We start from the raw sequence: 25,549 nt of genomic DNA on the forward strand, positions 1-25,549 counted from the left end.
CTGAATGTGAGGCTGGGACACAAGAATTGGCACTATTTGTCTCTTATCTGTATTGGGACTGCCTTACTTCCTCCTGCAGTAACACCCAAATCCCCCCTCGGGGATTAATAAAGTGTACTATAATCTTAAAAGAGGACAGACCTGGCAGCGCTGTTCAGCCACCACCGACGTGGAGTCTCTGTTCAAAATACAATATTCATGGTTTGTTCGATTATAACGCGCGGTTTGATTAGGTTCTGTTAGATTGATGCGTTCAGGAGACAGCCGTTGAATTGATCGTTCCACTCACTCACTGTTTTTATTACTTCTTTTATTTTGGTTCTTTCTCATTCTTGATGTATTTTTTTCTTTCTTTCTGCCTCTCTGTCTTTCTTTGTCTCTTACTTCCGTTCAATTTTCTTTCTTTCTTTTCTATTTTTTTTTCTTCTGTCTAGTTTTATTAGTTATATTATTTTAGCTTCTTTCTCATTCTTGATGTCTCTCTACCTTTCTGTCTTTCTTTGTCTCTTTCTCTCTGTTTTTCTTTCTGTCCTTGTTTCTTTCTTTGTCTCTCCTTCTCTGTCATTCTCTCTCCTTCTCTGTCATTCTCTCTCTCATTCTTGTCATTCTCTCTCTCCTTCTCTGTTGTTCTCGCTCTCATTGTTGTTGTTCTCTCTCTCCTTCTCTGTCGTTCTCTCTCTCCTTCCCTGTCGTTCTCTCTCTCCTCTGTTGTTCTCTCTCTCATTCTTGTCATTCACTCTCTCCTTCTCGTTCTGTGTCTCATTCTCTCGGTCTATCTTCGGTCCTGCTGCCTGTGGTGAGACTGGACCAAACCTCTTCAGTTTATGATCTTCCTTTGTTTGGCTCTGGTCACTTTTTGGCAAAAACAAAATTCATTGTTATGTGGGTCTGGAGTTAGTGTGTAGTTAGTGTGTAGTTGGTGTGTAGTTATCTTCCCAAACACAATATTCGACCACCAAGCTGACCTTGAGTACGCAGGTCACCAGAAAGACAGGAACGTAGGAAAACCTTTTTAATGAAAATGATCTAAATCTAAATCCATCTTGGATAATCCTGTCTGTTCTGGTTTAAACACGTTTAGAAATGTTTATTGTCTCTTAAATTACTCTCATGCCACAGTTAAGAAAAGACCCATACACACAGCATATGAATGGCTTCACACATAACCTCACACACACAGATCCTGTGTGATTGCACTCCTGTAAACCTGAGTTGTGCAACGTATTCTTCAACGTTCTTCTATATTATTGTGATTGATATGAAAGCCAGTTACCAGTGAGTATCCCCAGGAGAGGATTGTGATGAAGTGAACTGGGGGCCAGTAAACATTTAGATGAGCAGTCCACACTCACACACGCACACACACACACACACACACACACACACACACACGTTCACATGCACACACACACACACGCTTGCAAGCACACACACACACACACACACACACACACACACACACACGCATAGGCACACACACACACAAACACACACACACACAAACAAACACACCCACGCAAACACTCGCGGTAGCTGCGTGTCTCCCTGTATGTTTAGGTGTAGTCTGTTAGTTGTTTTTGTTCAGTTGCGTATGTGTGACTTGTGCGTGTGTGTGTGTGTCTGTTTATGAGTGTTTATGGACTGTCGGTTATCAAGGCATATTTGGTTGCTATGCCACACATGTACACTTACTCACACACACACACACACACACACACACACACACGCACGCACACACACACACACATGCACACATGCACACACACACACACACACACACACACACACACACACACACACACACACACACACAGATAGAGAGTCAGGGCCCGGTTGTCCCACAGAAGTGGAGATCAGCTGAGGCAGCAGTTGTGGTGATGTTGAACGAGAAGCAGATGTGTTCAGGGAGTGGAGGGGGAGCTAATGCTACTTCCTTAGCATTCAGCAGCCTCTCTGTCGTGGCTTGTGTTTGACCTTTGGCCTCAATGGGAAACACAGCTTTAAAGGTGTAGGAGTTGCATGGAGAATGATGGCAGAGCAACAAACAAGTAAATATTCACATACAGACCACCACACTCACCACAACTGGGAGGATATAGACACACAGACACACTATGTTGTGTGTGTGTGTCTATCCTCCCAGTTGTGGTGGTCTCCTCTGCTGGTTTGACAGTGAGAGATTTGGTCTGGTTGCAGAGCCCTCAGGACATTGAGGAGCTCTTTTCTGGGTGGAGGCCTGGTGCTGGGGCCCATAACGGGGGGCCGGTGGCAGCACAGGGCTGTTTCACATGGGACAGTCCGGACGCTGACCAGAGGACCGGTGTGGAACCTCCAGCGTGGAGGAAGGCTTGGGGAAAGATGGTGGTGGAGGTGATGGTGGTGGTGGTGGTGGAGGTGGTAGCATTGGTGGTGATGGTGGTGGTGGCGGAGATGGTAGCATTGGTGGTGGAGGTGATAACATTGGTGGTGATGGAGGTGGTGGAGAATGATGGTATTAGTGGAGATTGTAGAGCAGATGGTATGGAGATGGTGGTGTTGGAGGTGGTTATGGGGGTCGCTGGTGGAGTTGGTGGAGGTTATTGGTGGTAATGGTACACATTGAACTACCAACTCTGACATCATCATGTGTGTCCAGACATCCACTACCATGACATCGGATGGTTTCTCACACAGCCTTGTTGCCATGGAGCTGGGACACCACAACCGAGAGCCAATATTGTCAGTACACATTAGATCGGATGAGCAAACAATGGGTATTATGGGATGTTTTAATTCTGCACACGCTGAGTGGAAGTGTCCACAAGTGGCTCCTTTTGTCATTCCTGGTTGCCTGGGAAACCAAACTCAGATAATATTTGGGGTGTTCTGCCGTTTGGTTTCGCCGTTGACCTACCCAATGGGTGAACCGGGTCGACCAATAAGGTGCCAGGATGTATTGGCGACTACGCCTTACACCACTGGAGAATTTACAGATGTATTGTGTTGGGTTGGGATCTCAGAGATGGTGTTAACTCCCCCCATCTGTCTCGGCTGGCAGGGGAAAACAAATGGATGTTCTGTAACCAACTGTTAAAAACCTTTTCAACTATCGAGGGATGGCGAGTGCTTGCTTCAAACAACTCCATTAACTTCAAACACACAAAACAACAGACTGTGTAAGACATACTCACTCATACTCACTCATACCACATACTCACAAAGCAAAACATCCAGACACACACACACAAACACACACACACACACACACAGCAACACCATACGCGCACAAACCAAATGTTTTTTTTCTCCACAGTTGACGTGTAACTTTTTCCGAGCATCATTGCTCAGTGATACGTTGGGTTTATAGAGCGTGTGCTTCTGATTACGATCTCAAGAAGCAGAACCAGGAGACATGCTGGGCCCAGCATCTGTCCTTTTAAACCAGCTCCGAGCTCTGTCCTTAACCAGCTCAGAGCTCTGTCCTTCTAAGCCAGTTCAGAGCTCTGTCTTTCTAAACCAGCTGAGAGCTCTCCATCTTAACCAGCTCAAAGCTCTGTCCTTCTAAACCAACTCAGAGCTCTGTCCTAAACCAGCTCAGAGCTCTGTTCTTCTAAACCAGCTCAGAGCTTTGTCCTTCTAAACCAGCTCAGAGCTCTGTCCTTCTAAACCAGCTCAGAGCTCAGTCAGATATCCAATAGCGTCCAGCTGCAGAGTATCTGGGGTTAAAAAACAACTTGATTTTGTCCTGTTCTCACCTGTAATTCAATTGGGTTGTTACATCTATACATCACATCCAGCCTGCATACTCCTACCATAAGCTTAGCTACAGCATCACACCCATTTAGGTTGTGACACCACACCAATTTAGTAGTGAGATCATACCGAGTTGTTCTGCCAAACCTACAACCTCCATCTGGTGTGATTGTGGTTGAAAGCAGTTCTCTGAACTCTGTATTAGAAGTCAACCTTGTTCCTCGGTGACATAGCTCTCTGAAGTGAAATGGAATCACAATTCAGTGTAATTTTGAAATGAACACAGGCCATAATAATCCTATATGGGAAGGAAATATTCTGCCATTAATCCTCAAACACATTGAAGGTTGATGTGGAATTCAGCAACGTGACGCAGATACATGGAGCGAGTCCAAGCCTAGTGGAGGAGACACACACACACACACACACACACACACACACACACACACACACACACTCTCTGACTACCACACACACACACACACACACACTCAAACTTACACACACGCACGCACACACACACACACGCACACACACACACACACACACACACACACACACACACACACACACACACACACACACACACACACACACACAGAGGAAGACAGATTCGTGTCCTGTGTGTTTTCCATCCTATCAGAACAATCTGGTCTTCATGTGGGAGAGACCCCCATGTAGAGAGAGTTCCCCTCTCTACATCACTCCTCCATCTCTAGAACCATATATACAGCACCGGCGCTCCGCACACGCAGAACACGCACTGCGCGTAGGGCACCAAGTGTCTGGGGGGGCACCAAAAAAATCGGTCTCGTAAAAAATCATCATCATAATAATAATCATAATAACGCGATATATTTAAAATGAACATGTGTAAAACGTGTTAATAGCAATACAAAAGTAACATTTGCTCGAGAAAAAGATGCGTCTCCTGTGCGGCCCTCTCTCTCTCCCCTTGGTGCCCCCCTCCCCCACATCCCAGTGGTATGTTCGATTAGATCATTCTCAAGTTTGGCAGACACCTGTGTTTGAGTCGGGGGCGGATAAGAGAAAAAAGAAGAGACAGCGAGATGATGCACGCACGTCGATGGCAGGTAAGACAATGTTTTAAAAAAAAAAAAAAAGGCTAATTCTGTAATTTAGTCCTTGTATGAATGTCTATGCTCATGACAGGTAATGTTAACGTTACCGTTAACGTCAACAAAGCTTAGCTCCTATATTATTTTAGCCATCAGAAGTCGTCAGCCAAGTATTAGCCAAGTTTACTTATATAGGCCTAGGTCTACTGGTCTACTTTCAGGACGTTTATTTGGCGTTTGTTATGTAGCCTACGTTATGACGTTATGCATGTGTACTGTGAACCAACAAGTATGCAATTGTGTACTGTAGTGGAAAAAATAATGCTACAGATGATACTTTAAAGTAATGAGTTGATGAATGGAGAATGGCTCCTGGTAACATGAATTCTGAGAAACCTTGCATCTGCAGGGCAACATCTGCAGGTGAAACTACAATTTGAAAGAAAATAAAGAAATCTTAGTTATGTAGATCCCCTCCCTTCACATTCATAGTTTTCAAATTATGTAGATTCTTTTTAGATTGTGAGCATCAATCATTGTCTTAAAGGTAAAATAGTTTTAAATGTTGTCATGCATCAGTGATTTACACATTGGCTTACATAAACCTGTAATTAATATGTAATATTGTTTTTGAATCAAGGTGCAAAACTGTATTTCAGTGTACAATCCCTGAGTATTTTTTCTTGTATTTCTGAATGCAGGGTCAATGCTTAGATATGTGCAAGGAGTTCCTCAAGACCAGGAGGAAGATTTAGATGATCAACCATCCACCAGCAGTTCAAGCACACATCATCAACCACCAATCTCTGCAGACTCTGCAACAGCACCCAGCCCTGACCAACAACCATCAACTACTAGTTCAGGACTTATGTTAATGTTTGGTGCTATTGTTAATGCAAAATTAATGTAGTCTTTTATCAAGATTTTAATTTCTCTTTATTTGCACATTACATTTTGCAAAACTGTTGAGAAGTTACTTTGGAGAATAAAGAGAAACGTACTGACAATTACTGAATTGATGTTTGATTGATGATTTTCGGGGGGGCACCACAATGAATTTGTGCTTAGGGCACCCAAATGGCTAGCGCCGGCCCTGCATATATACCCCCCCTCCTTCATCCCTGTACCTCTATAACTTCACCCCTAACACTCTTCCTCCTCTCCCTCTCCTTTCTACCTCCCTCCCTCTCTCTCCTCCCTCCTCCTTCTCCCCCTCCCTCCCTTCCTGTAACCAACCCTCCTCTGGTCTTTCCCTCCCTCCTCCCCCCCTCCCTCCCTCCCTCCTCCCTCCCTGCCTCCATCTTTCCTTCCATCCATTTATATCTTCATATTCCATCCCCCCTTCCTTCCCTCTCTCTCTACACCTCCCTCCCTCCCTCCATCCCTCCCTCTCTTACACTTTTAACTCCCCCCCCTACCCCTTCTCTGGCCCCCCTGCTGTGATCCTTCACCCACGCTGTGGGCTCTACAAGATAAAATATAGCCTACTGTATATAATAATACAGACCATTAAACACAAGCACACACACACACACATTAAGCCTCCCTCCACGAAAAACACACACACACACACACACACACACACACACACACACACACACACACACACACACACACACACACACATACCCCCCCCCACACACAGCCTACCTCCACGAGACACACACACACACACACACACACAAACACAGATTATGTGGAACTAGCTGTATTTATGTTTCCCTGCCCTCTAAACCAGGCTTCACTACACTTGGCTGTGGGCCACAACGGGCCCCAAACCACACCATCGCCCCCCGTTGGGTCGGATTCAGCCCATCTCTCCTCACCCCCTCCCCCTCTCTCCCTCACCTCCATCTCCCCCCTCCGTCCCTCACCTCCCCCCTCTCACTCTCACCTCCACCTCTCTGCCCCATTTCCACCTCTCACTCTATCTCTCTCCCACCTCCCATTCTTACCCTCTCCCCCAACTCACCCATCTCCCCCTCTCTCTCCCCCCCAAGTTGTGTGTTAGTGAGAGAGGCGATAAGGATGTTTCTCTGCGGACCACTGAGCCACGAGCAGCAGAACCCAACCAGCGTTCTGCTCAATGAGCTCTGGGTATAAATACTGTGGAGCAGGGGTCTGTTGTGTTTGGACCGCTGGGGTCCAGACCCTGTGTTATATAAGGTTCTCTCAGCGTGCTGCGTGCGTCCTGCCACCCACCCGACCACTAAACGGAGCGATCTGCCAGTCCGAGAGAGAGCGGACATTTTAGACGCTGATGTTGTTTTAACAAAGTCCCAGAAGCCTCGGGGCCGTGTGTGGCGTACGCAGGAAAGCTGACCCCGGCACTCTTTAAATAAATACTTTTTTTTATTCTGTTATTGGCTTTTTACAAGTACAAAGCATACATCATGTTATAGTTTTATCAAAAGTGGAAAATACCGATGTTACGTGTGTAACCAATGTAAAAAATAAGTCTTCAATCTTACTTTCCCCGAAAGTAAGAACATACAATTCAGCATATGAAAATGTCCGTACAAACACAGCTTAAGTAATTTAAGTTAATACACAGTAAAAAAACAAACAAAAAAAAACAAGCCAAACAAAAGACTGACAACAAATAACTTCTCATGGATTCACGTGAATCACAAAAATGTACACAACTTCATCTGTTCGTTTGCTTTTGTTTAGTTTAGAGTTCATATGTTTAGGCTGCCTCTGCAAGGGAACGCTGCTAAGAGTTTTAGGACAATGACGAACAATCCTCCAGTCCTAGCAGAAGAAGAAGAAGAAGAAGAAAGCGAAGAAGAGGACCAAACTGATCCTCAAGCGTCTGTAAGGCAGCAGACATGCTGAGTCCACACCTCAAGTGTTTTGCTAGGTTTCAAAAAAGAGGAGGAATAGAAAGAGTTAAAAATGGCAAGCGGAGACAGGGGGGAGAGACCGGGGAAAGAAGACTGGAGAGCCGGAGAGACAGACCTAGGGAGTAGAGCTACATGCAGGGTGGCAGACAGGAGGATAAAGCCAGGATGGAGCTCAGCTCTCCGCTAAGCTAGGCTAGGATCACGCCGCCGGCCAGGTCTCCTATATCGTGTGAACAGAGACGCTAGGCTCACGCTAGCGGCTAGTGCGGCGGCGGCTACGTCCACAGGTGCGGTCGGATCCCACACACCTGCTTCTCCTTAGCGAGGCCAGACGGACGGTGACCCCGGTTGGCGGTGGAGGAGTGTGGCGGTGGAGGAGGAGGTGGAGGAATGCTCTTCCCGTGAGTGTGGCTACTCTATCGCTCATCTTATCTCCCCGGCGGCCATAGCGCCGCACGTGAGGCTGTGAAGTCTGCTCCAGGAGAGGCCGCGGCGGTAATGGGAAGCAGACGCGTGTGATTAAGATAGAGTACACGCGGCTCGGCCGTCGCCAAATTGAATTTAGACCAAAAATTTGGTCTGAGCCGCACAATGTCAGCCGACACTTTGTAATGAGGCCTGGAACAATGAAACGCCGGATCGGACTGCTGGACGCGGACATAGAGGAGTGCTGGAGCGCGCCAGCAGGAGTTAAACTACTAAAACAAGTTGTGTTACGGGTGCCGCTTTCTGCCCTTCCGCATTGGAAGTCGTCTTAATTATTGAGAGAAAAAAAAAAAAAAAAAAGACACAATTGTGTAGTCCAATGTTCGCTATATACATCCTGCCCTCGGGCGGAGCACCCATCGTCTCATACGTACTGCTCGGCCTCGCCCTCCGTCAGGATGGTGACGGAGCCGTCGCCGCTGTTCATCTCGATGTCCCGGGCCGCCGCGTCCTCCGGCAGCATGGCCAGGTCCTTGAACACGTCCACGTAATGCCCGAACCCGGGGCCCCAGTTCAACAAGTTGTCCCAGTTGAAGCCCCCGGCCTGCTGGCCCAGTTTGTGCGGCAGGGTGTGGTGGTGGTGGTGGTGCTGGTGCTCGGCGGGGGGGCCCGGGGCCACGCCCGGCCCGCCCTCCGCCCGGCGGCTGGAGTACCTCCGCTGCCGCAGCCGGCCGCCGTAGTCCTCGTCGTCGGCGTCCGACTCGTTGACCTGCGACAGCTTGGGCACGCGGGAGGTGTACGCCGCCGGCTTCTCCCGCTCGTACTCCATCTCGGAGCAGGTGAACGAGTCGTGGGAGTCGCTCTCCGACGACGACTCCGGCGCCGGGATCCCGTCGGCCGGGTTGCGGACGCGGGACAGCGGGCGCCGGCAGTCCTCCTCGGAGCTGGAGCGGCCGTGGTCGGCGCTGCAGATGCTGGGATTGCGGGGCCGCGGCGTGTTGAGCCGCTCCACCTCCTCGATGGACAGCCCCACTGGGGGGCCGGTCTCCAGGGGGATCTGCTCGATGGGCTGCTTCAGCCGGCTGCCCGGCCGGGACGCCGTGTGGCTGTGGCCCGCCGCCATCGTCTGCGGGCTCTTGCTGCGCCGGCCCAGGCGCGTGGCATAGTTGAACATGGGCGGGGGCTGGTGGGCGTCGCCCTGCAGGTGGAGGGGGCTGCCATCGCGCCGCGACAGGTTCAGCTCCCGGGTGGGCGTGTTGCGGTAGAAGGACGAGGGTTTGGTGAAGGGGGCGGGGCTGTGGCGGGACAGCGGGTTGGGGGTGGGGCAGGCGGAGTGGGCGTGGCTGAGCGGGGTGGACCGCAGCGCCTGGCTGTACTGGGGCTGGTAGGTGTAGCTGGTGGCGCCCAGAGGCAGGGGGGACTGGCGGGCGAAGCCCAGCGGAGAGTGCCTCTGGATGGAGAACTTGGGCGTGTGGCTGCGGAACTGCTTGTAGTGCTGGATGATGTCGGCGTCGGACGGGGCGATGCTGCTGGCGTTGTCGATGTCGTAGTGCTCCATGTCGGGCTCGGGCCCGTTGCACGGGGCGCAGGGCGCGCTGGGCACTGTCTCGTTGTTGTGCGAGATGTCCGTCTCGTCGTAGATCAGGTAGGGGTTCTCCCGCTCGATGATGTCGGGTTTGGGGTTCCCCTCGGGCTGCTTACGGACGGTCATGTCGTCGCCGTACGGCGGGATGTTGTCAGGGTCGTCGAAGGCCACGTTCTCGCTGCCCTTCTTCTTCTTGGGTTTCTTCTCCTTGGGCTTCTTGTCCTTGGGCTCCTTTGGCACGCGGGTCTTGCTGCGGCCGCGGCAGTGGTTGCACAGGATGAGGCTGAGCACCACCAGCGCCAGCACGGTGGCACAGCTGCCCACGATGGCGGGCACCGCCCAGATGGGCAGCACCATCTGCTCGGTGGAGGTGCTGGCGCTGCAGTCGAAGCCGCCGTTGTTGGCCGTCTTGCAGACCGTGCCGGGGGGGCACTGCACCCCCAGACATGCCACCAGGGTGTCGCAGGTCTGGCCCGTGTAGAACTCGGAGCAGAGGCAGGTGTAGCCCGACCGCGGCTCCGGCACACAGCTGCCGTGGTTCTGGCAGGGGCTGGAGGAGCAGTCTCCCGGCGGGACGCACTGGAAGGTGTACCACTGGTTGATGCACATCAGGCCGTCCACGCAGGGGCTGCTCTCGCAGAGGTTGGGCCCGCGGCAGCCGATCTTGACGGCGGCGCTGGTCTTGGACAGGCTGACCAGGCTGTGCTCCCCGGAGAAGGGCATGGACTCCCCGTTGTACTTCATGTAGGCCAGGCAGCCATCAAACCCTGGAGACAAGAAGGAGAGGGGGAGAGATAAAGAAGGCGTGAGTAAGGAGGGAACAGCTCAGCGGGGTGACTGGAATGACACACGGACCTGAAAGGGAACCTTTCTTTTGGCCACAACACTGACGGCTTTCTAAGATGTCCTGGACCTGGTCCTAGGAAGTGACAGAAAGTGACAGTGCTGACCAGAACTAAAGGACACTGGTTTTGTTGGGTAATCGGGAGGGTGACATGAGATCTTCTCGTGGCAGACATGTCTTTTGAGTGAAATCACATTTTTTTTGGACTCGACTGAACGACTCCTGCGGAGAATCTGACAGTGTTTCAGGAGAGCCTCACAACAAAGTACATCTGGATCGGATGATGGTTCCTTTGACTAATTCAGCTTGGGCTCTGTGTATTTCTCCCCTGCAATGCGCCTCACTGATGTAAATAGATGTTATTGAAATCATCCTGGGCCAGATTGAATCCACCTGTGTCATTTCATTAGCTCTCGCTTAAAAAAATGAACTCTGTTGCGTTTGGAAACGTGATGGAAGACTTAGCCATGAGACGGCCACGGTTTTTCCCGGTCAGCACATGTTTACTCCTGATTTAGCGGTGGGGTTCCCCTCCCTGCAGACGTCCTTAGGCTGACCTTCTCTAAACTTTATTCATGTGACACGGGACAACATCTGTCACGAGGAGCTCGTAAACACGCCTTAACATCAGGGGCGTCGCATTCCGAGACAAATTCGACTCTCGATTATTATTAGTTATTAAACTGTGAATGGGAGGATGAAGTAACATTGACTCAACTACTGTATCATCTGTTTCATGAGCGTGTATCTCCCCAGTCCAAACAGAACCGGATCAGAGGGCAGACCGGACCGGAGCCAGGCAGGGCTGACACCATATATGGTCGCGGGTTTTAACTGAGCTCAGTATTCTGGTTTGAGAGATGGTCTGGGATCGGGTTTCAAATAGGAACTCTTTATCATGCAGACATACACAAGCAAACACAAGCAAACACACACACACACACACACACCCCACACACACACACCTTCCCACACACACACCCACACACACACACTTTTCATGTCCAGTTTATTTCAATGGAAAAAAAATAATAAAAAATGATTCCTTGAAGATCTATTACGATTTGAAGGCAGCCAAAGTATGATCACTATGCGCATAGAGATGGTATTTTAGACATGCGCATTATCACACAGGCACACACACACACACACACACACACATACACACACACACACATACTCACACACACACGCACACACACACACACACACACATATACACAGACAGACGGACACAGACAGACAGGCAGACAGACAGATAAATCTAGAAATACATATGTGGCCGTACACACCGACTGGTATTACACAGACACAAACGTAGACACTCACACACACACACATAAAACAAAGAAGAAAAAAAAACAGCATCATAAACCACCTCACCCACCCACCCACCACCGCCCCCCCCATCACCCTTGCACTCGGCTCACCTGCGGCGGTCTTCTGCTGGGGGGCTCCGGGCGGGACGCCCCCCAGGGAGAGGGTGAGGACCCCCAGACCCCCGAAGTCCTGGGTGGGGTGCTGGATGACGCGGGAAGGGGTGGCGTCCACCCAGAGCGCGGTGGCCGAGGCGTTCTTCATCAGACGCAGCGTGTGCCACGAGCCGTCCGACAGCACCACCTCCCCCACCGTCCGCTCCACCTTCCCCCCCGCGCCCGCCTCCGACACGTAGTGGAGGTTACCGTTCCTCAGCTGGGGGGGAGGAGAGGGGAAGGGGAGAGAGGGGAGGGAGGGGCGGGAGGGGGAGAGATGGGGGAGAGTGGGGAGGGAGAGTGGGGGATTGGGGAGGGAGGGGGGGGGAGAGGGAGCAGGGGAGAGAGGGGAGGGAGGGAGGTGGGAGGGGAGGGGAGGGGGAGAGTGGGGAGGGAGGGGGAGAGAAGGGAGGGAGGGGGAGATAGGGGAGGGAGGGGGAGATAAGGGAGGGAGGGGGAGAGAGAGGGAGACACTTGTAATTCATCTACTTCCCCACTGTATATACATTCGTACATTGTTTTTGTGTTGTACGTTTGCATCTTCTTTTCATTTTCTGTGCTTTGGCCATTGATTTGTGAGAGAGAGAGACAGAGAGAGAGAGAGAGAGAGAAGATGGGAGAGAGAGCCAGAGAGAGAGAGAGAGAAGATGGGAGAGATACAGAGAGAGCATGGAGAGAGAGAGGGAGAGAGAGATGGAATGAGGGATTAACGGTTAATGTGTTGCAGGGCCGAGGCAAACATTCTTGTGAAACGTTTAACATGAGCAACAATACCCTATTGAATGCCTGCTTTTATTTAATAACTTTGATCAGTTTTATTATAATTGTATTAAAATGCCATTACCAGTGGCTTCACAAATCGCACGCAAAGTCTGGTTTGAATACGCTCTGGGAATGTAGCATGGAGATGCTAGGGCTGCACTTAAAACATTAGTGGTGGACAGCGAACTTGTCAAATGCCGAGGTTACTGGTAGAAATGAATAAAATAATGGAATAATTTCCCTTAAAAAATGATCTAAGCATCCCTGGAAATCCGATGAAAATCCGGATTAAAAATAAACGCTCAGAAAGAAGAAATGTTGGTGGAACTCAGCGAAGAAGAAAAGAGCACGCGATAAAAAAACACTAATTCCTGAAGGCGGCGGGAGGACACGGAGAATCAGAGGAGTTGGCGCGTCAAGAGATTCCCTTTAGAGAACGTCTCCTGACATCCATGAATCACCTTCGCCGTGGGCTGAGATCTACGGTGGCGTCGCTGCCACACGATGAAACATTAAACACTAACACACGACGAAACGCTAACACACACACACACACACACACACACACACACACACACACCCAGTGTCACATGACACACCGTGTCATCTGAGAGGAGACACAGTGGACCACCGCCACAGAGGCCCGGTGTGTCCGGTACCGGGCGGCTCTGCGGGCCGCATGGGAAAGCTGCCTCTCTCTGAGGGTGCAGAGAGCAGAGCAGCCGGCGGGGATAAGTGGCTCCTGGATGAAGTGATTTACAAGCAGCAGGGGACCAGAGCAGCTTGTGTCTGGGCCAGGGAGACCGGGGGGCTGGGGAACCATTCAGAGCTGAGAACACTGGGAGCTGCAGGGCTGGGGAACCAATCAGTGTGTCTCTCTCCAAAGATCAGATGGACGTTATTAATCCCACACGGGATATCTTGTCAATGTTATCCCTGAGTGTGGAGGCACGGTTAGTGCACATAAACATGGATAGTGCACGCACACACACACATACACGCTCTCTCTCTCTCTCTCTCGCCCCTACCTTCAGGGTGGTGTAGTTGCTGGCCTCCTGGACGTGGAGCAGGGTGCCTGTCTTGCTGCGGGTCCTGAACTTGACCTCCAGGCTGCTGGGCCTGGAGGGGTCGGGGGTCAGGGAGCCCTGGAGGGTCTGCCTCAGCAGGAGGTCCCGTTTGGGCCCCTGCTTCAGGCTGTAGTCCAGACGGCCCGTCCCATCCAGAGACAGAGCTGTGTCCGCCGTCACATCTAGAGTCAACAGGACACACGTTATCACCACTTTTCACTAGTGTTCACTAAGTTATCACAACTGTTCATTAGTGTTACCTAGTGTTCACTAAGTTATCACTCTGTTGTTCACTAGTGTTCAGTTAATTATCACTCTACTGTTCACTAGTGGTCACTAGTGTTCACTAAGTTATCACTCTGTTGTTCACTAGTGTTCAGTTAATTATCATTCTACTGTTCACTAGTGGTCACTAGTGTTCACTAAGTTATCACTACTGTTCACTAGTGTTCACAGCGATATATTGTTGTTTCTCTTTCTTCTGACAAATGTACTTATTGTAAGTCGCTTTGGATAAAAGCGTCTGCTAAACATCCTCAATGTAAATGTAAATGTAAACTCTGCTGTTAACTCGTGTTCAGTTTCATGCGAGTTGTTTATTTGATGTAGAATTATTCTCCAGTGGATCAAAATACACTTCCTTAAGCAGCAGGAATAGTGAAGCTATTGACATCGTGGGAATCAAACCAAGAACCTTTCCTGTATGCATTAGTAACAAACGAATGATTCTCTACAAACAACACTGCCTGTGTTTCTATCATAGAGCGAGACTGCACTCTGGGCTGTTGTTCTTTCAGAACTAAGTTTCGCCAGCTAGTGGCTGAGGTGGCGTCTCCTGCAGCCCCTGATGGTGGGTGGAGATTGTTCTAAGCCTGGCTTGTTAGTCGATGTGGATAAAAGCATCTGCTAAATTACTCAATATAAATAATGCAGAGCCTGAAGATAATGAAAGATGATGGTCACACATTCCATTAATTATCAAAACGAATTAACAAACGAGGGAAAGATTGTGTGTGTCGGGGAGTGAGTGAGTAATACATTGTGTGTGGGTGGGTGAGTGAGATAGTGAATAAGTATTAGTGAAAGAGTGAGGGATAAATGGATTGTGTGAGTGAGTGGGAGTGAATAAATTTAAGTGAGGTAAGAGGATGAGTGATTAATGAATGAGTTATCCCGAGGACATCCTGTGTATTTATCCTGACCACGCCTCACTCTACTGATCCCTGAGCCTAGCAGAGGGTCACACACACACACACACACACACATAAGCATACACACACTCACTCATACAGGTATAAAGGCGTGGACTCACATTTCTCGCAGTGGGTCCCGGTGAAGCCGTCCACACACTGGCACTGCTGCCAGGACCAGCGGTCGATACAGGTTCCACCGTGTCTGCAGGGGCTGACCGTACATGCCCCCTCCAGCCTGGGACACCTGGGGAGAGAGAGAGAGAGACAGAGAGACAGAGAGAGAGTCAATCAGAGAGTGAGACAGAGCTAGAGAGACATGTGATTAGAGAGGGGAGTGAGAGAGACTCAGGGACATAGAGAGTCAGCCAGAGAGACATGGCGGGGGGTGAGAGACACTGAGGGACAGAGAGAGAGAGACACAGACAGACTGAAGGACAGAGGGATCAATGTAAAGTCAGGGCCAAACCCGTCACGACAGCAGGGGGTCCCCAAAAAACAGACAGCAGATGACAGGAGTCTAACACCCTCATCCCCTCACACCCCCTCCCCTCCCCCCTCACCCCGGACCACCCCACCCCCCACACGCCACCCCTTCCTCACACACATACAATCCCCTCCATACAGACCCCCCAGGGAATTAGCATATAAAAAGATTAGTGGGCACCGCCATTCACCCGCCGCACAAAAAAACACATTCTTCCAGCGTCCTGCACTGGGACAAAAACACAAACCACCGCTGTTTATAAAAATACTAAAATCTTCTTCTTCTTCTTCTGTGGTGCTGAGAGACTGTGGGAGCCGGGACAGATGTCCCACTGCTAGGGGGAGGAGGTGGGAGAGGAGAGGAGAGGAGGAGAGATGGAGGAGAAGGTAGAGGAATGGAGGACTGGAGGAGAGGAGGAGGAGAGGGAGGAGAGGGGAGAGGAGTAGAGAGAGGAGGGTGAGTGGAGGAGATGAGATGAGGAGAAGAGGAGAGTGAGAGCAGGAGATGGGCAGAGAGGAGCGGAGGAGGGAGAGGAGGTGGAGAGGAGGAGAAAAGAGGAGGAAGAGAGGGAGGAAAAGGGAGGGGAGAGGATAAGAGGAGAGGGAGGAGGAGGAGAGGGGAGGAAGGAGGAGAGAGATAGGAGAGGGTGAGAGAGAAGGAGTCGGACAGAGGAGAAGGAGAGAGGGGAGGAAGGAAGCGCGCCGTACCTGTCCAGAACGCCGCGTGATGCCAGGGCCTGGCTGGGTTCTAGCGGGCGGCCGTTGACCGCGAACTCCATGATGCAGCCCACGAAGTCATGGGAGGTCACCTGACCCCGGCGGTGGAGGAGGGGCTCCAGCGACCTGACTCCGCCCACTGACAGCCTGTTGGGCTGCACATCCAGGATCCTGCACACACACACACACACACACACACACACACACACACACACACACATACACACACATACACACACACACACACACACACACACACAGCAGGGTTGGTGATTGTGAAACAAAATGGTCCAGATGACCTTGTAAAAGTGTGTGTGTTTCTAGATGTGTGTGTCTCTACATGTGTGTGTGTGTGTGTGTGTGTCCTACCAGTCGGTGTGTACGGCCACGTTGCTGACGGCGCAGTACCCCGCCTCCTGGTCCTCACGACACAGATCCACGGTCAGCGACGCCGCCTGCACACGCACCACAATATCAGGTTACCGTGGCGACAACAGAGCGGTTACCGTGGAGACAAAGTGAAGAGATCCGAGCTCATTTCCTTTAAGACAGAAGCTCTTTTGGAGATAAGATGTATGGAGTTCACTACACACTAGTTAGACCCTCCCCCTGTCTGTTGACAGTGCTCATGAGGAGAAAGTGGATGATGTATGACTTCCTCTTCCCATGCTCAAGGTGAGCATATGAACTCCAATGTGATGAGAAGTTGAGAAAAGGGGGAGGTTGGGTGCAGAGTTGCTCTGATTCAAGATGGAGAGACACACATATAATCAACCTCTGGTGGCACAAACAAATCACATGTAATCTTCTCTGACACTTACACTTACAGTTACACACACACAAACACACACACACACTCTCTGACACTTACAGACACAAACACACACTGACACTGACACTCTCTAACACGCTACCAATCCAGCAGGGGCTGGGTTTTAGTTTGGCCAAATCACCACAAGGAGTTGGAACTGAACTCCCAAAACAAGGAGGTTCCAGTCCGACAGAGCAGGAACTCTAAACGATAACAACAGGTTGTATTGTACGCTTCAACCGTATTCAACCTTTCAGTCTCTCTCGATGAAAGCTGAACGATGCTGTTTATTTGTAACGTAGCACCGTGTTGCTGCTGCGTACTCTTCTGTTTAAACTAATCTTTCCCTTTTTTTTCCCGCCTCAGCGACTTCCTCCCGTCAAGGTCCTGACGCTGATCAGCTGCAGCTCGCAGAGAGCGACTCTAAGCGCAGGTTCCCCCACGCTGCTTGCGGTCGTGTTCCTCTGATTGGTTCGGCTGACATCCTGCTCCTCACGTCCTGGCCATTATCTTCACAGGCCCGCTGCGGCCTAACCAGCGGAGACACTGATTGGTCGACGGGGAAAAGGGGTCGCTTTACTAATTACTTCCGTGCTTCGACGACGGAACATAACAAGATGGCCGTGGACGTCTTGAGTTACCGGACCCCGCCCGCTCCAACTCGGAACAGAGACCTCATGAGAACATGTTTATGGAAGATGAGAGTTGGAAGGGGTTCAGTTTTTCTAACGCAGTCTGGGCTGTTGTTGTTTGGATTCCTTCTGCTTTCTATCGGCCTCCTCACTTAAAACATGAATCTAACCCAACCGAACACACAAGTACAGATGCGGAGGGTGACGACATATTTGTGTTTTTCTATAACTGACACAAGATGGTGGGGAGGGGAGAGTGAGATCACTTCCGTTGCCCCGTTTGTGGTTTTGTGTGTTTCGGAGTTGTTTGGGAAGTGATTTAATATGTTGTTGGGTGTGCACTCATGTGTGTGTTTGTGTGTGTATGTATGTGTGCTTTACACGACTACTAGGTTTGGACTTTATAGGACTTTATAGGTATAGTTAAGGAAATTTAAAGATAATCTAATTTGTAAAATGACATTTGAAACACACACATACTGTCCTGCTCAGTTAGGGTGAGGCGTGTCGGGGATCAAACTAGCAACCATCCGGTTAAAAGTCAACCTGCTCTACCTCCAGAGCTAAGCAACCCTCCCGGCAACCAGAACCTGCTTCAGACACCACCTCACGCAGTGACAAACCACAACAAATCAGCAAACTCCAACTCCACCCAAAACCCTTCTGTTCAAAGAGCATCTCAAAGGCCTCACCATGCCGGCCCTCCTGGCAATGACCGTGTGGAACTGGCCGTCCGACACCCTGATGGTGGTCTTCAGCTTGTACGTGCCACTGCCCAGGTTGAAGGAGAAGCGCATGCGGCCCTCGAAGATCTCCAGCGCCAGGAACTCTGCCTTGTCCCCGGTCTGGTTGTCGTGGTTGTACATGAGCAGCGCGTTTTCCATGAGCGTGGCAAACTTGATGTAGATGTAGTTGTTGTTGGGATCCAGCGAGGGGAACTCCATGTAGGACAGCTCCTCAAAGCCGTAGCTGTTGAGCTCACAGTGTTTACCGAACACTCCTGAGGAGGAGGAGGAGGAGGAGGAGGAGAGGAGGAGGAGGAGGATTAAAACAGGTACCTGATGAATATGCATTAACTGTTCCTAATTAATTCTGTGCTAGCGGGGAACATTGTCTCCGAGGTGGACACTAATGCAATCACATGACGGATACAGCGGCTGTCTAACTCAAGTCATGCCTCTTTGCGAAGTAAACTTTTTTAAATTAGAAGAAGCTTTAACATCATTCCTTTCAGGCTCACAAACAAGCACATTTAATCTTGCGTATCATAACAACATTGTTCTGAATCTAAATCGAGTTAACAGAACAAAAGATATGAAACAAAACCATGACAGAACTACCAAAGAATACATGGAATGTACGATGGCATTGATGACTTGAATGATACTAAAATAAACATCAGGTAATGAGTGTCTTTACATAGGTGTGCCCAAGGATTCCGGGACAATCTGTCCATCTTTTACTCACCGAACGGACAGTGGCAGTAATAGCCATCCACCCGGTTCTGGCAGGAGCCGCCATTAAAACAGGGGTTACACTCACAGTGATTGATGATGGAGTCGCACGTTTTGCCTGGGTTCACAAAACAACACAAATTCAAATGGATGAGGTGGCGGGCAGGACGGAGGGATCCCTGAGAGAACCGCACGGTGGTTCCCTCGCACGGTTCCCCTGCAGAACCCAATCCTAATGGAGTCTTTCATCACCGTGACAAATGCCCCTTCAAAAAATACCAGACTCCCCCAACTCATTTGATCCCAGATTAAGTCTCTATGTTTATTTTGGGAGGAGGGTTAAATGTTTTAACATCTGGGGGAGAGGACTTATGAGGACTTATTTGGTCGGGTCGTATTTAGCTGAATATTGAATATATATTGAATCATATCAATGTTTTTTTAAGAATTGAAGATTTGAGGTAATATAATAACGTCTTCATTTTGAAGATGTCTGCTTTACTTTTATTATTATATCATTAATAAAATCTCTAGGGACTCAGGAAATGAGTTGGAATATGATATGGTATTTTTGCAGTGCTGAAAGACACAGGGAAATACATGTGAAGTAATGTACATGCACATGCATCATGACACAAAATGGACTGTAGAAATGAATATTCCTACTAATAAAGAGTTTTAGTGGGATCAACACCCTGGGATCATGGACAATGAAAACAAAACGCAAAAATGTTCACACTTTAGATTCTGAACGCAACAGAGGACCGTCTTGTGACGGCCGCCTCAACACAGAGCCGAGCTGCTGAAGGATTTCAGGCCCGACCAACAACACCAATCCGCAGAAAGAGAGGAATTCAGTCCCCTGAGTTGAGAGTTCAACGCCAGGACATGGAAACTACTGCAGGTCAACGGGGCCACGCATCATCAGGGCAATCTGTCTCGAGGAAGTCTGCAGTGATTCTTCATATCGTCATAATAGACCGGGGAAGGAAAAACAAAATCTGCCTAATTAGAAAATGTCTTTCAGATGGAGGAGAGGAGCTGTCCACAAAGCAGGACTTAAATAACTTATTGTTTTAGGGGACGTGCTTCACAAATCTTCCCTGCCTATGAAAAATCTCCCCAAACAGTGTAATCATCACACTGACTCATAAATCTCGAATTAATTAGAAGCCTCAGAACCATTTATGACTAATGTTAATCAACTATGACTATTCACTCCGTGTCCAAAAACAATATCTCTGATTGCAAAAAAGCCTTGTTATTGTAATCAGATTAGCAGATTATTGTTTCTGTGTGTGGCCCCGACTGCAGAACAGGGAACACATGCAGACGTTTGCAGGCAAACACTGGCCCATAATCCCAGTGAACTGCGTGTGGAGTCTGGGAAGATCTCGGCATCCTGCGTTTTTATTAAAGAAAACAAGGCCGGGTGATGGAGATCACGGTGTAAACCCCCTCACCAGCGCCACCGGGACCGACTGTTTACTGGCAGCCCGGCTCCGACGCTACGGACACAACACCTCCTGGACTCCGGGAGCAAATATTTAGCTTGGAGCAGAAGTGGGAGATATTTGGGTGCTAGCAGCAGGGGATAGCACGTTTATGTTTCTCTGCGTGTTTATGTTTCCGTGGGATGGGGAGGTCCGCGGGTACATTTGATATCAACTCGCTTGTATGTGTGTGTGTATACATGTGTGTGTGTGTGTGTGTGTGTGTGTGTGTGTGTGTGTTTTAATTTCTAGCTGAATGCTGTGTAACAGTGGCATACGTGTTTGTGTGTCTTTAGCGTCAAGTTAAAAGTTAGCGTACCTGTCCTGTGTGCACCAATATCACATAGCTGGATGCTAAGTAAGCATACGGTTCTTGTGTGCATCTATATCAGCTAGCTTGATGCTAAGCTAACTCACTGTACCTGCGAAACCGGACTTGCAGAGGCAGTTGAAGCCGCCGGGGAAGTTCTGGCACAGCGCGCCGTTCTTGCAGGGGTTGGAGAGGCACTCGTTGACGTCCCTTTCGCATGCCATCCCGGTGAAGCCCTCGGGACAGCTGCAGGAGAACCCGCCCACCAGGTTGTGGCACGTGCCCCCGTTGTGGCATGGCGACGGCTGGCACTCGTCGATGTCCGTCTCGCACAGGGCGCCGGCGTACCCGGGGCGGCAGGTGCAGGCGTGCGGCGGCAGGGGGTCGTTGGAGACCAGGATGACCGGGACGCTCTCCTCCGTCCTCATCCCCGGCCCCACGGCGAGCCGCCGCTTGCAGCTGCCGCCGTTCTGACACGGGTTCCGCGTGCAGGGGTCGTGGTCGACGGCGTCGATCTGCACGCCGCTCTGCCGGTGGAGGACGTCCTTGATGCTCTGAAAGAAGGTGGCCACGCCGCTGGGGTTGACGTACTGGCCGTGGCCTCGCTTCACGGCGGCCATCAGGAAGGTCTGGTTGTTGAGCTCGAATGCCCCGTAGAGGAGCACCCCCGTGCCCAGCCCGGCCAGCTGGGAGTTGGAGATGCGCAGGAAGCTGAGGTAGTGGTCGGTGAGGAAGCTCCTCACGCCCTGGGAGTTGAGCCGGATGAGGATGCTGTTGTCCACCGTGGCGTTGTTGTAGCCCATAAAGAAGACGCGCGCCGTGTTGCTGACGGAACCGTGGACGCCGTCGCTGCTGCGGACGGTCAGCTCGAAGGTCCCGTCCGTGGAGCGCGCCTTGGAGTTCAGGTTACACGTTCCCGTGGGGATGCTGAACAGACCGGAGGTGGGGGGGATGAGTGAGCAGTGGAACCTGTCCTGTATGTCGGGGTCCTGAGGCTTCACCACCCCCATCGACCCTCCAGGGAACATGTTCCCAAAGTAGTGCACAAAGATCTCCATGGACCGGGGCTCTGAGGGGTTGTCGTTCTGGTCGTTGATCCGGACGTGGACAGTCCCTGTGGAGGACATCTGAGGCACGCCGGAGTCCCTGATGACCACGGAGAGCTGGAAGTCGCTGATCTGCTCTCGGTCGATCTCCCGACTGGTGGTCAACACCCCTGCTGGGCTGAGGCTGAAGTAACTGTTCGGAGAGCCTGTGTTGTGGAGGCTGTAGGCGAACGGACCCTGGTTCGGCGATAGGTCCGGGTCGGAGGCCGTGAGGGTCGCGACTAGAGTCCCGGCCCTCTGGTTCTCCATGACTTCAGCACTGACCGTCGCCAGAGTCGGTCCGTTATCGTTAATGTCCTCGAGGTTCACGATCAGAGTGGCGCTTCCAGTAGCGGAGGGAGAACCGGTGTCCACAGCCAGGACGGTTAAATTGTACACAGGAGTTGTTTCCCTGTCTAGCTCAGCAGCCACAGACACTTGGCCGGTTTGAGGGTTGATCGTAAAAACGTTTTTGTCAAACTCTGGTGGAATGGAGTATGAAAAGCGGCTCCAGCTGGGGACAGAATCTGAGTCCTTGGCGCTCACGAAGGTAACCAGGCTTCCGACGGCCAGCCCCTCGCTGATCTGCACGTCGTACAGATCCTGGGAGAACACTGGCGGATCGTTGGCGTCGAGTATCGTGATGTTCACAAACACCTCGTCGATATCTGCCCCTTGGATGACCCCTCGGTTCTTCGCTAACACCCTCAGTGAGATCTTCTCCTCTTTCTCCCGATCCAGTGTCCCGGTGACGTAGATCTGGCCCGTGGTCTGGTTGATTCCGAAGCCTTTCCTTCTGCTCTTTCCGAATATGAGGTAGTAAACGATTCCGTCCTCTCCTTGGTCTCTGTCGCTGGCGAACACCTCCCCTACCACGGTGCCCCGCGGGGCGGCCTCGGAGATCTCAAAGTAGTACTCCTTGGAGACGAAGCGGGGAACATACTCGTTGGCTCCCTTCAGCTGGATGTTGACGTCGGCGAAGCTGCACCTCTCCTCATCGGGGACGTTGAAGGCCTTCACCGTCAGATGGTAGACCTGCTTCGCCTCGTAATCCAGAAAGCCCTGGGTGGTGATGACGCCGGTGTTGGGGTCGATGACAAAGAGGTCGATGTCCGACGACTGGATGACGTAGGCCATGACGGCATTCGCCCCGGAGTCTCGGTCCGTGGCGTTCATCTTCACCACGGTGGTGCCGCTGGGGACGTTCTCCTGGATGACAGGGAAATACTCCACCGGGTCGAAGACCGGGGGGTTGTCGTTCACATCCGTCACGTGGACGGTGACCGTGACGTAGCTGGTCTTGGCGATCCAGCCTCCGTCGGTGGCTGACACCCTGAGCTCGTGGCGCTGCTTCTCTTCGAAGTCCAGCGGTTGAGCCAAGGACAGCACGCCGGTCTTACTGTTCACCACGAACAGGCCCTGGTCGTTGCCCGAGGTGATGTTGTATGTGATGAGGCCGTTCATCTCCTTGTCCTTGTCCCTGGCAGACAGCGTTCTAATGGCCGTGCCGACGGCGAGGCTCTCCGGTATGGTGGCAGTGATCTGGCTCTGGGAGAACTCAGGGGTGTGGTGGTTCTCCTCGGTTACGGCCACTCGCATCGTCACTCTGGCCGACAGCGGGGGGTTCCCCTTGTCCTTTGCCGTGATGTCAATTAGAAAAACTTTATTCATATCTGAGGTCAGAGACGAGGCCACCGTGACCCAGCCACTCTGTTTGTCCAGTTTGAACTTGCTAGAGCTGTTCCCCCCGGTTATCGTGTACTCCACCTCAGAGTTCAGCCCAAAGTCTTTCTCATCGTGAGCTACGACCCGTATTAGTTTAGTTCCCACCTTGACGCTCTTAGTGACCGGGGTAAAGTAGCTAGACGACTCGAACGTGGGCGGGTTGTCGTTGCTGTCCACGATGTTTACGATGACGGTGGTCTCGCTCACCAGGGGTTTGACCCCGCGGTCGGAGCCGGTGACGATGAAGCTGTGGCGGTTAATGTTCATACTGCTAGGACCGGTCGTGTTCTGGTACTTAATCTGCTGCTTCACATAGATCTCCCCAGTGCTGGAGTTAATCCTGAAGTACTCCGACTGGGATCTTATGAAGTAGAATATCTTGCCGTTGGAGCCTTGGTCGGGGTCAGTAGCCGACACCCTGGTGACGATGGAGCCCACCTCGGTGAGCTCGGGGTAATCCAGATAGTACGATGGCCGGCTGAACCTGGGCGCGTTGTCGTTGACGTCCGTGATGAAGATGGTGACGTCGGTGCTGACGGTCCAGCCCGAGTCGTGGGCGGCCACCTTGGCGATGTAGTGGTCCTGGTCCTCTCGGTTGAGCGGCCGGCTGATGGTGATGTCCCCCGTGCTGGGGTTGATGCTGAAGGGGAGGCTGTTGTCCGTGATGGAGTAGCGGCTGACGGCGTTGGCGCCGGCGTCCTCGTCCGTGGTGGTCACCCGGGTGACGGTGTACCCCACCGGCGCGTTCTCCGGCACCGTGGCGCTGAAGATCTTGGAGAACCGGGGCGCGTTGTCGTTGACGTCCAGCACGTCGACGAGCACCCTGACGGTGGTGACCTTGGGCGGGGAGCCGCGGTCGGTGGCCTTCACCCTCAGGGCGTACTGCGCCGCCTTCTCCCGGTCCAGCGGTCGCGTGGTGCGGATCTCGCCCGTGGCGCGGTTGATGCTGAAGCTGTTCTCCTTGTTGCCGTCGACGATGGCGTACTCCAGCTGCCCGTTGGGGCCGCTGTCCTGGTCGATGGCGGAGACCAGGAGCACGCGCTGCGGCGCCAGGTTCTCCAGGATGTCGGCGTGGAAGGGCTCGCGGTCGAATAGCGGGTGGTTGTCGTTGACGTCCAGCAGGGCGACCTCCACCCTGGCGTAGGAGGAGTACGGCGGAAAGCCCTGGTCCCGTGCCTCGATCCACAGCACATACTTCTGGATGTGCTCGTAGTCAAGCGGGCGGCGGATCAGCAGCTCGCCCGACAGCTGGTCCACGTGGAAGGCGTCATCGAGGTTACCGCTGGCAATGTAGAAGGAGAGTGGGCCGCCTCGCGTGGACGAGCCGGTCACCGTAGTGACCACGGTGTTGGTGGGCTGGCTCTCGGGGAAGGTGAAGCTGCGCTCTGGCAGCGTAATGACGGGGAAGTCGCCGCCGGTGACGAAGCGCACGGTGACGGTGGTGGTGTCCGTGCGGGGGTTGGCGCCGCCGTCCTTCACGCGGACCGTCAGCGTGACCTCCGAGCTGCCGCTCAGCTGCTCGTTGGCCGTGATGGCGCCCCGGACGGGGTCGATGCGGAACTTGTCGGCGTTGCGTCCCATCAGGGCGTAGTGCAACTGGGCGTTGGCGCCGGCGTCCTCGTCGGTCACCGTGACGGCGAACACCAGGGAACCTGACCGGGAGAAACATACGTTCAGATTTAGGTTAGCAACACGAATGGTGAGCGTTCACCGTCATACTGTTTAACAATATCCAAATGTCTCAATAAAGCGGAAGGGCAGGAAAGCTATAATAATACTTTTAAAACCTTTCACATCACATTCTGAATAATGTTAAACTAATAACTAATGTCC

The 25,549-nt window shown here is 51.7% G+C and overlaps 1 protein-coding gene across 1 annotated transcript in view; it reads right to left on the bottom strand.

Moving 5' to 3' along the window:
• Positions 1-8,507: 8,507 nt before the first annotated feature.
• Positions 8,508-25,549, bottom strand: part of fat4 (FAT atypical cadherin 4) — a gene marked incomplete at both ends in the record, with an annotated part of 94,257 nt that continues 77,215 nt past the window's right edge. The window contains 10 exons of the mRNA XM_084469156.1: positions 8,508-8,732; positions 8,781-10,435; positions 11,943-12,204; positions 13,775-13,995; positions 15,126-15,250; positions 16,198-16,377; positions 16,576-16,661; positions 18,342-18,649; positions 19,117-19,221; positions 21,019-25,368. Coding sequence (XP_084325282.1) covers positions 8,508-8,732; positions 8,781-10,435; positions 11,943-12,204; positions 13,775-13,995; positions 15,126-15,250; positions 16,198-16,377; positions 16,576-16,661; positions 18,342-18,649; positions 19,117-19,221; positions 21,019-25,368 — 7,517 coding nt within the window. The remainder of the gene's footprint in view (positions 8,733-8,780; positions 10,436-11,942; positions 12,205-13,774; positions 13,996-15,125; positions 15,251-16,197; positions 16,378-16,575; positions 16,662-18,341; positions 18,650-19,116; positions 19,222-21,018; positions 25,369-25,549) is intronic.

The sequence above is a fragment of the Micromesistius poutassou genome, assembly GCF_964030765.1.
Source record: "Micromesistius poutassou genome assembly, chromosome: 6".
NCBI classification, from domain to species: Eukaryota; Metazoa; Chordata; class Actinopteri; order Gadiformes; family Gadidae; genus Micromesistius; species Micromesistius poutassou.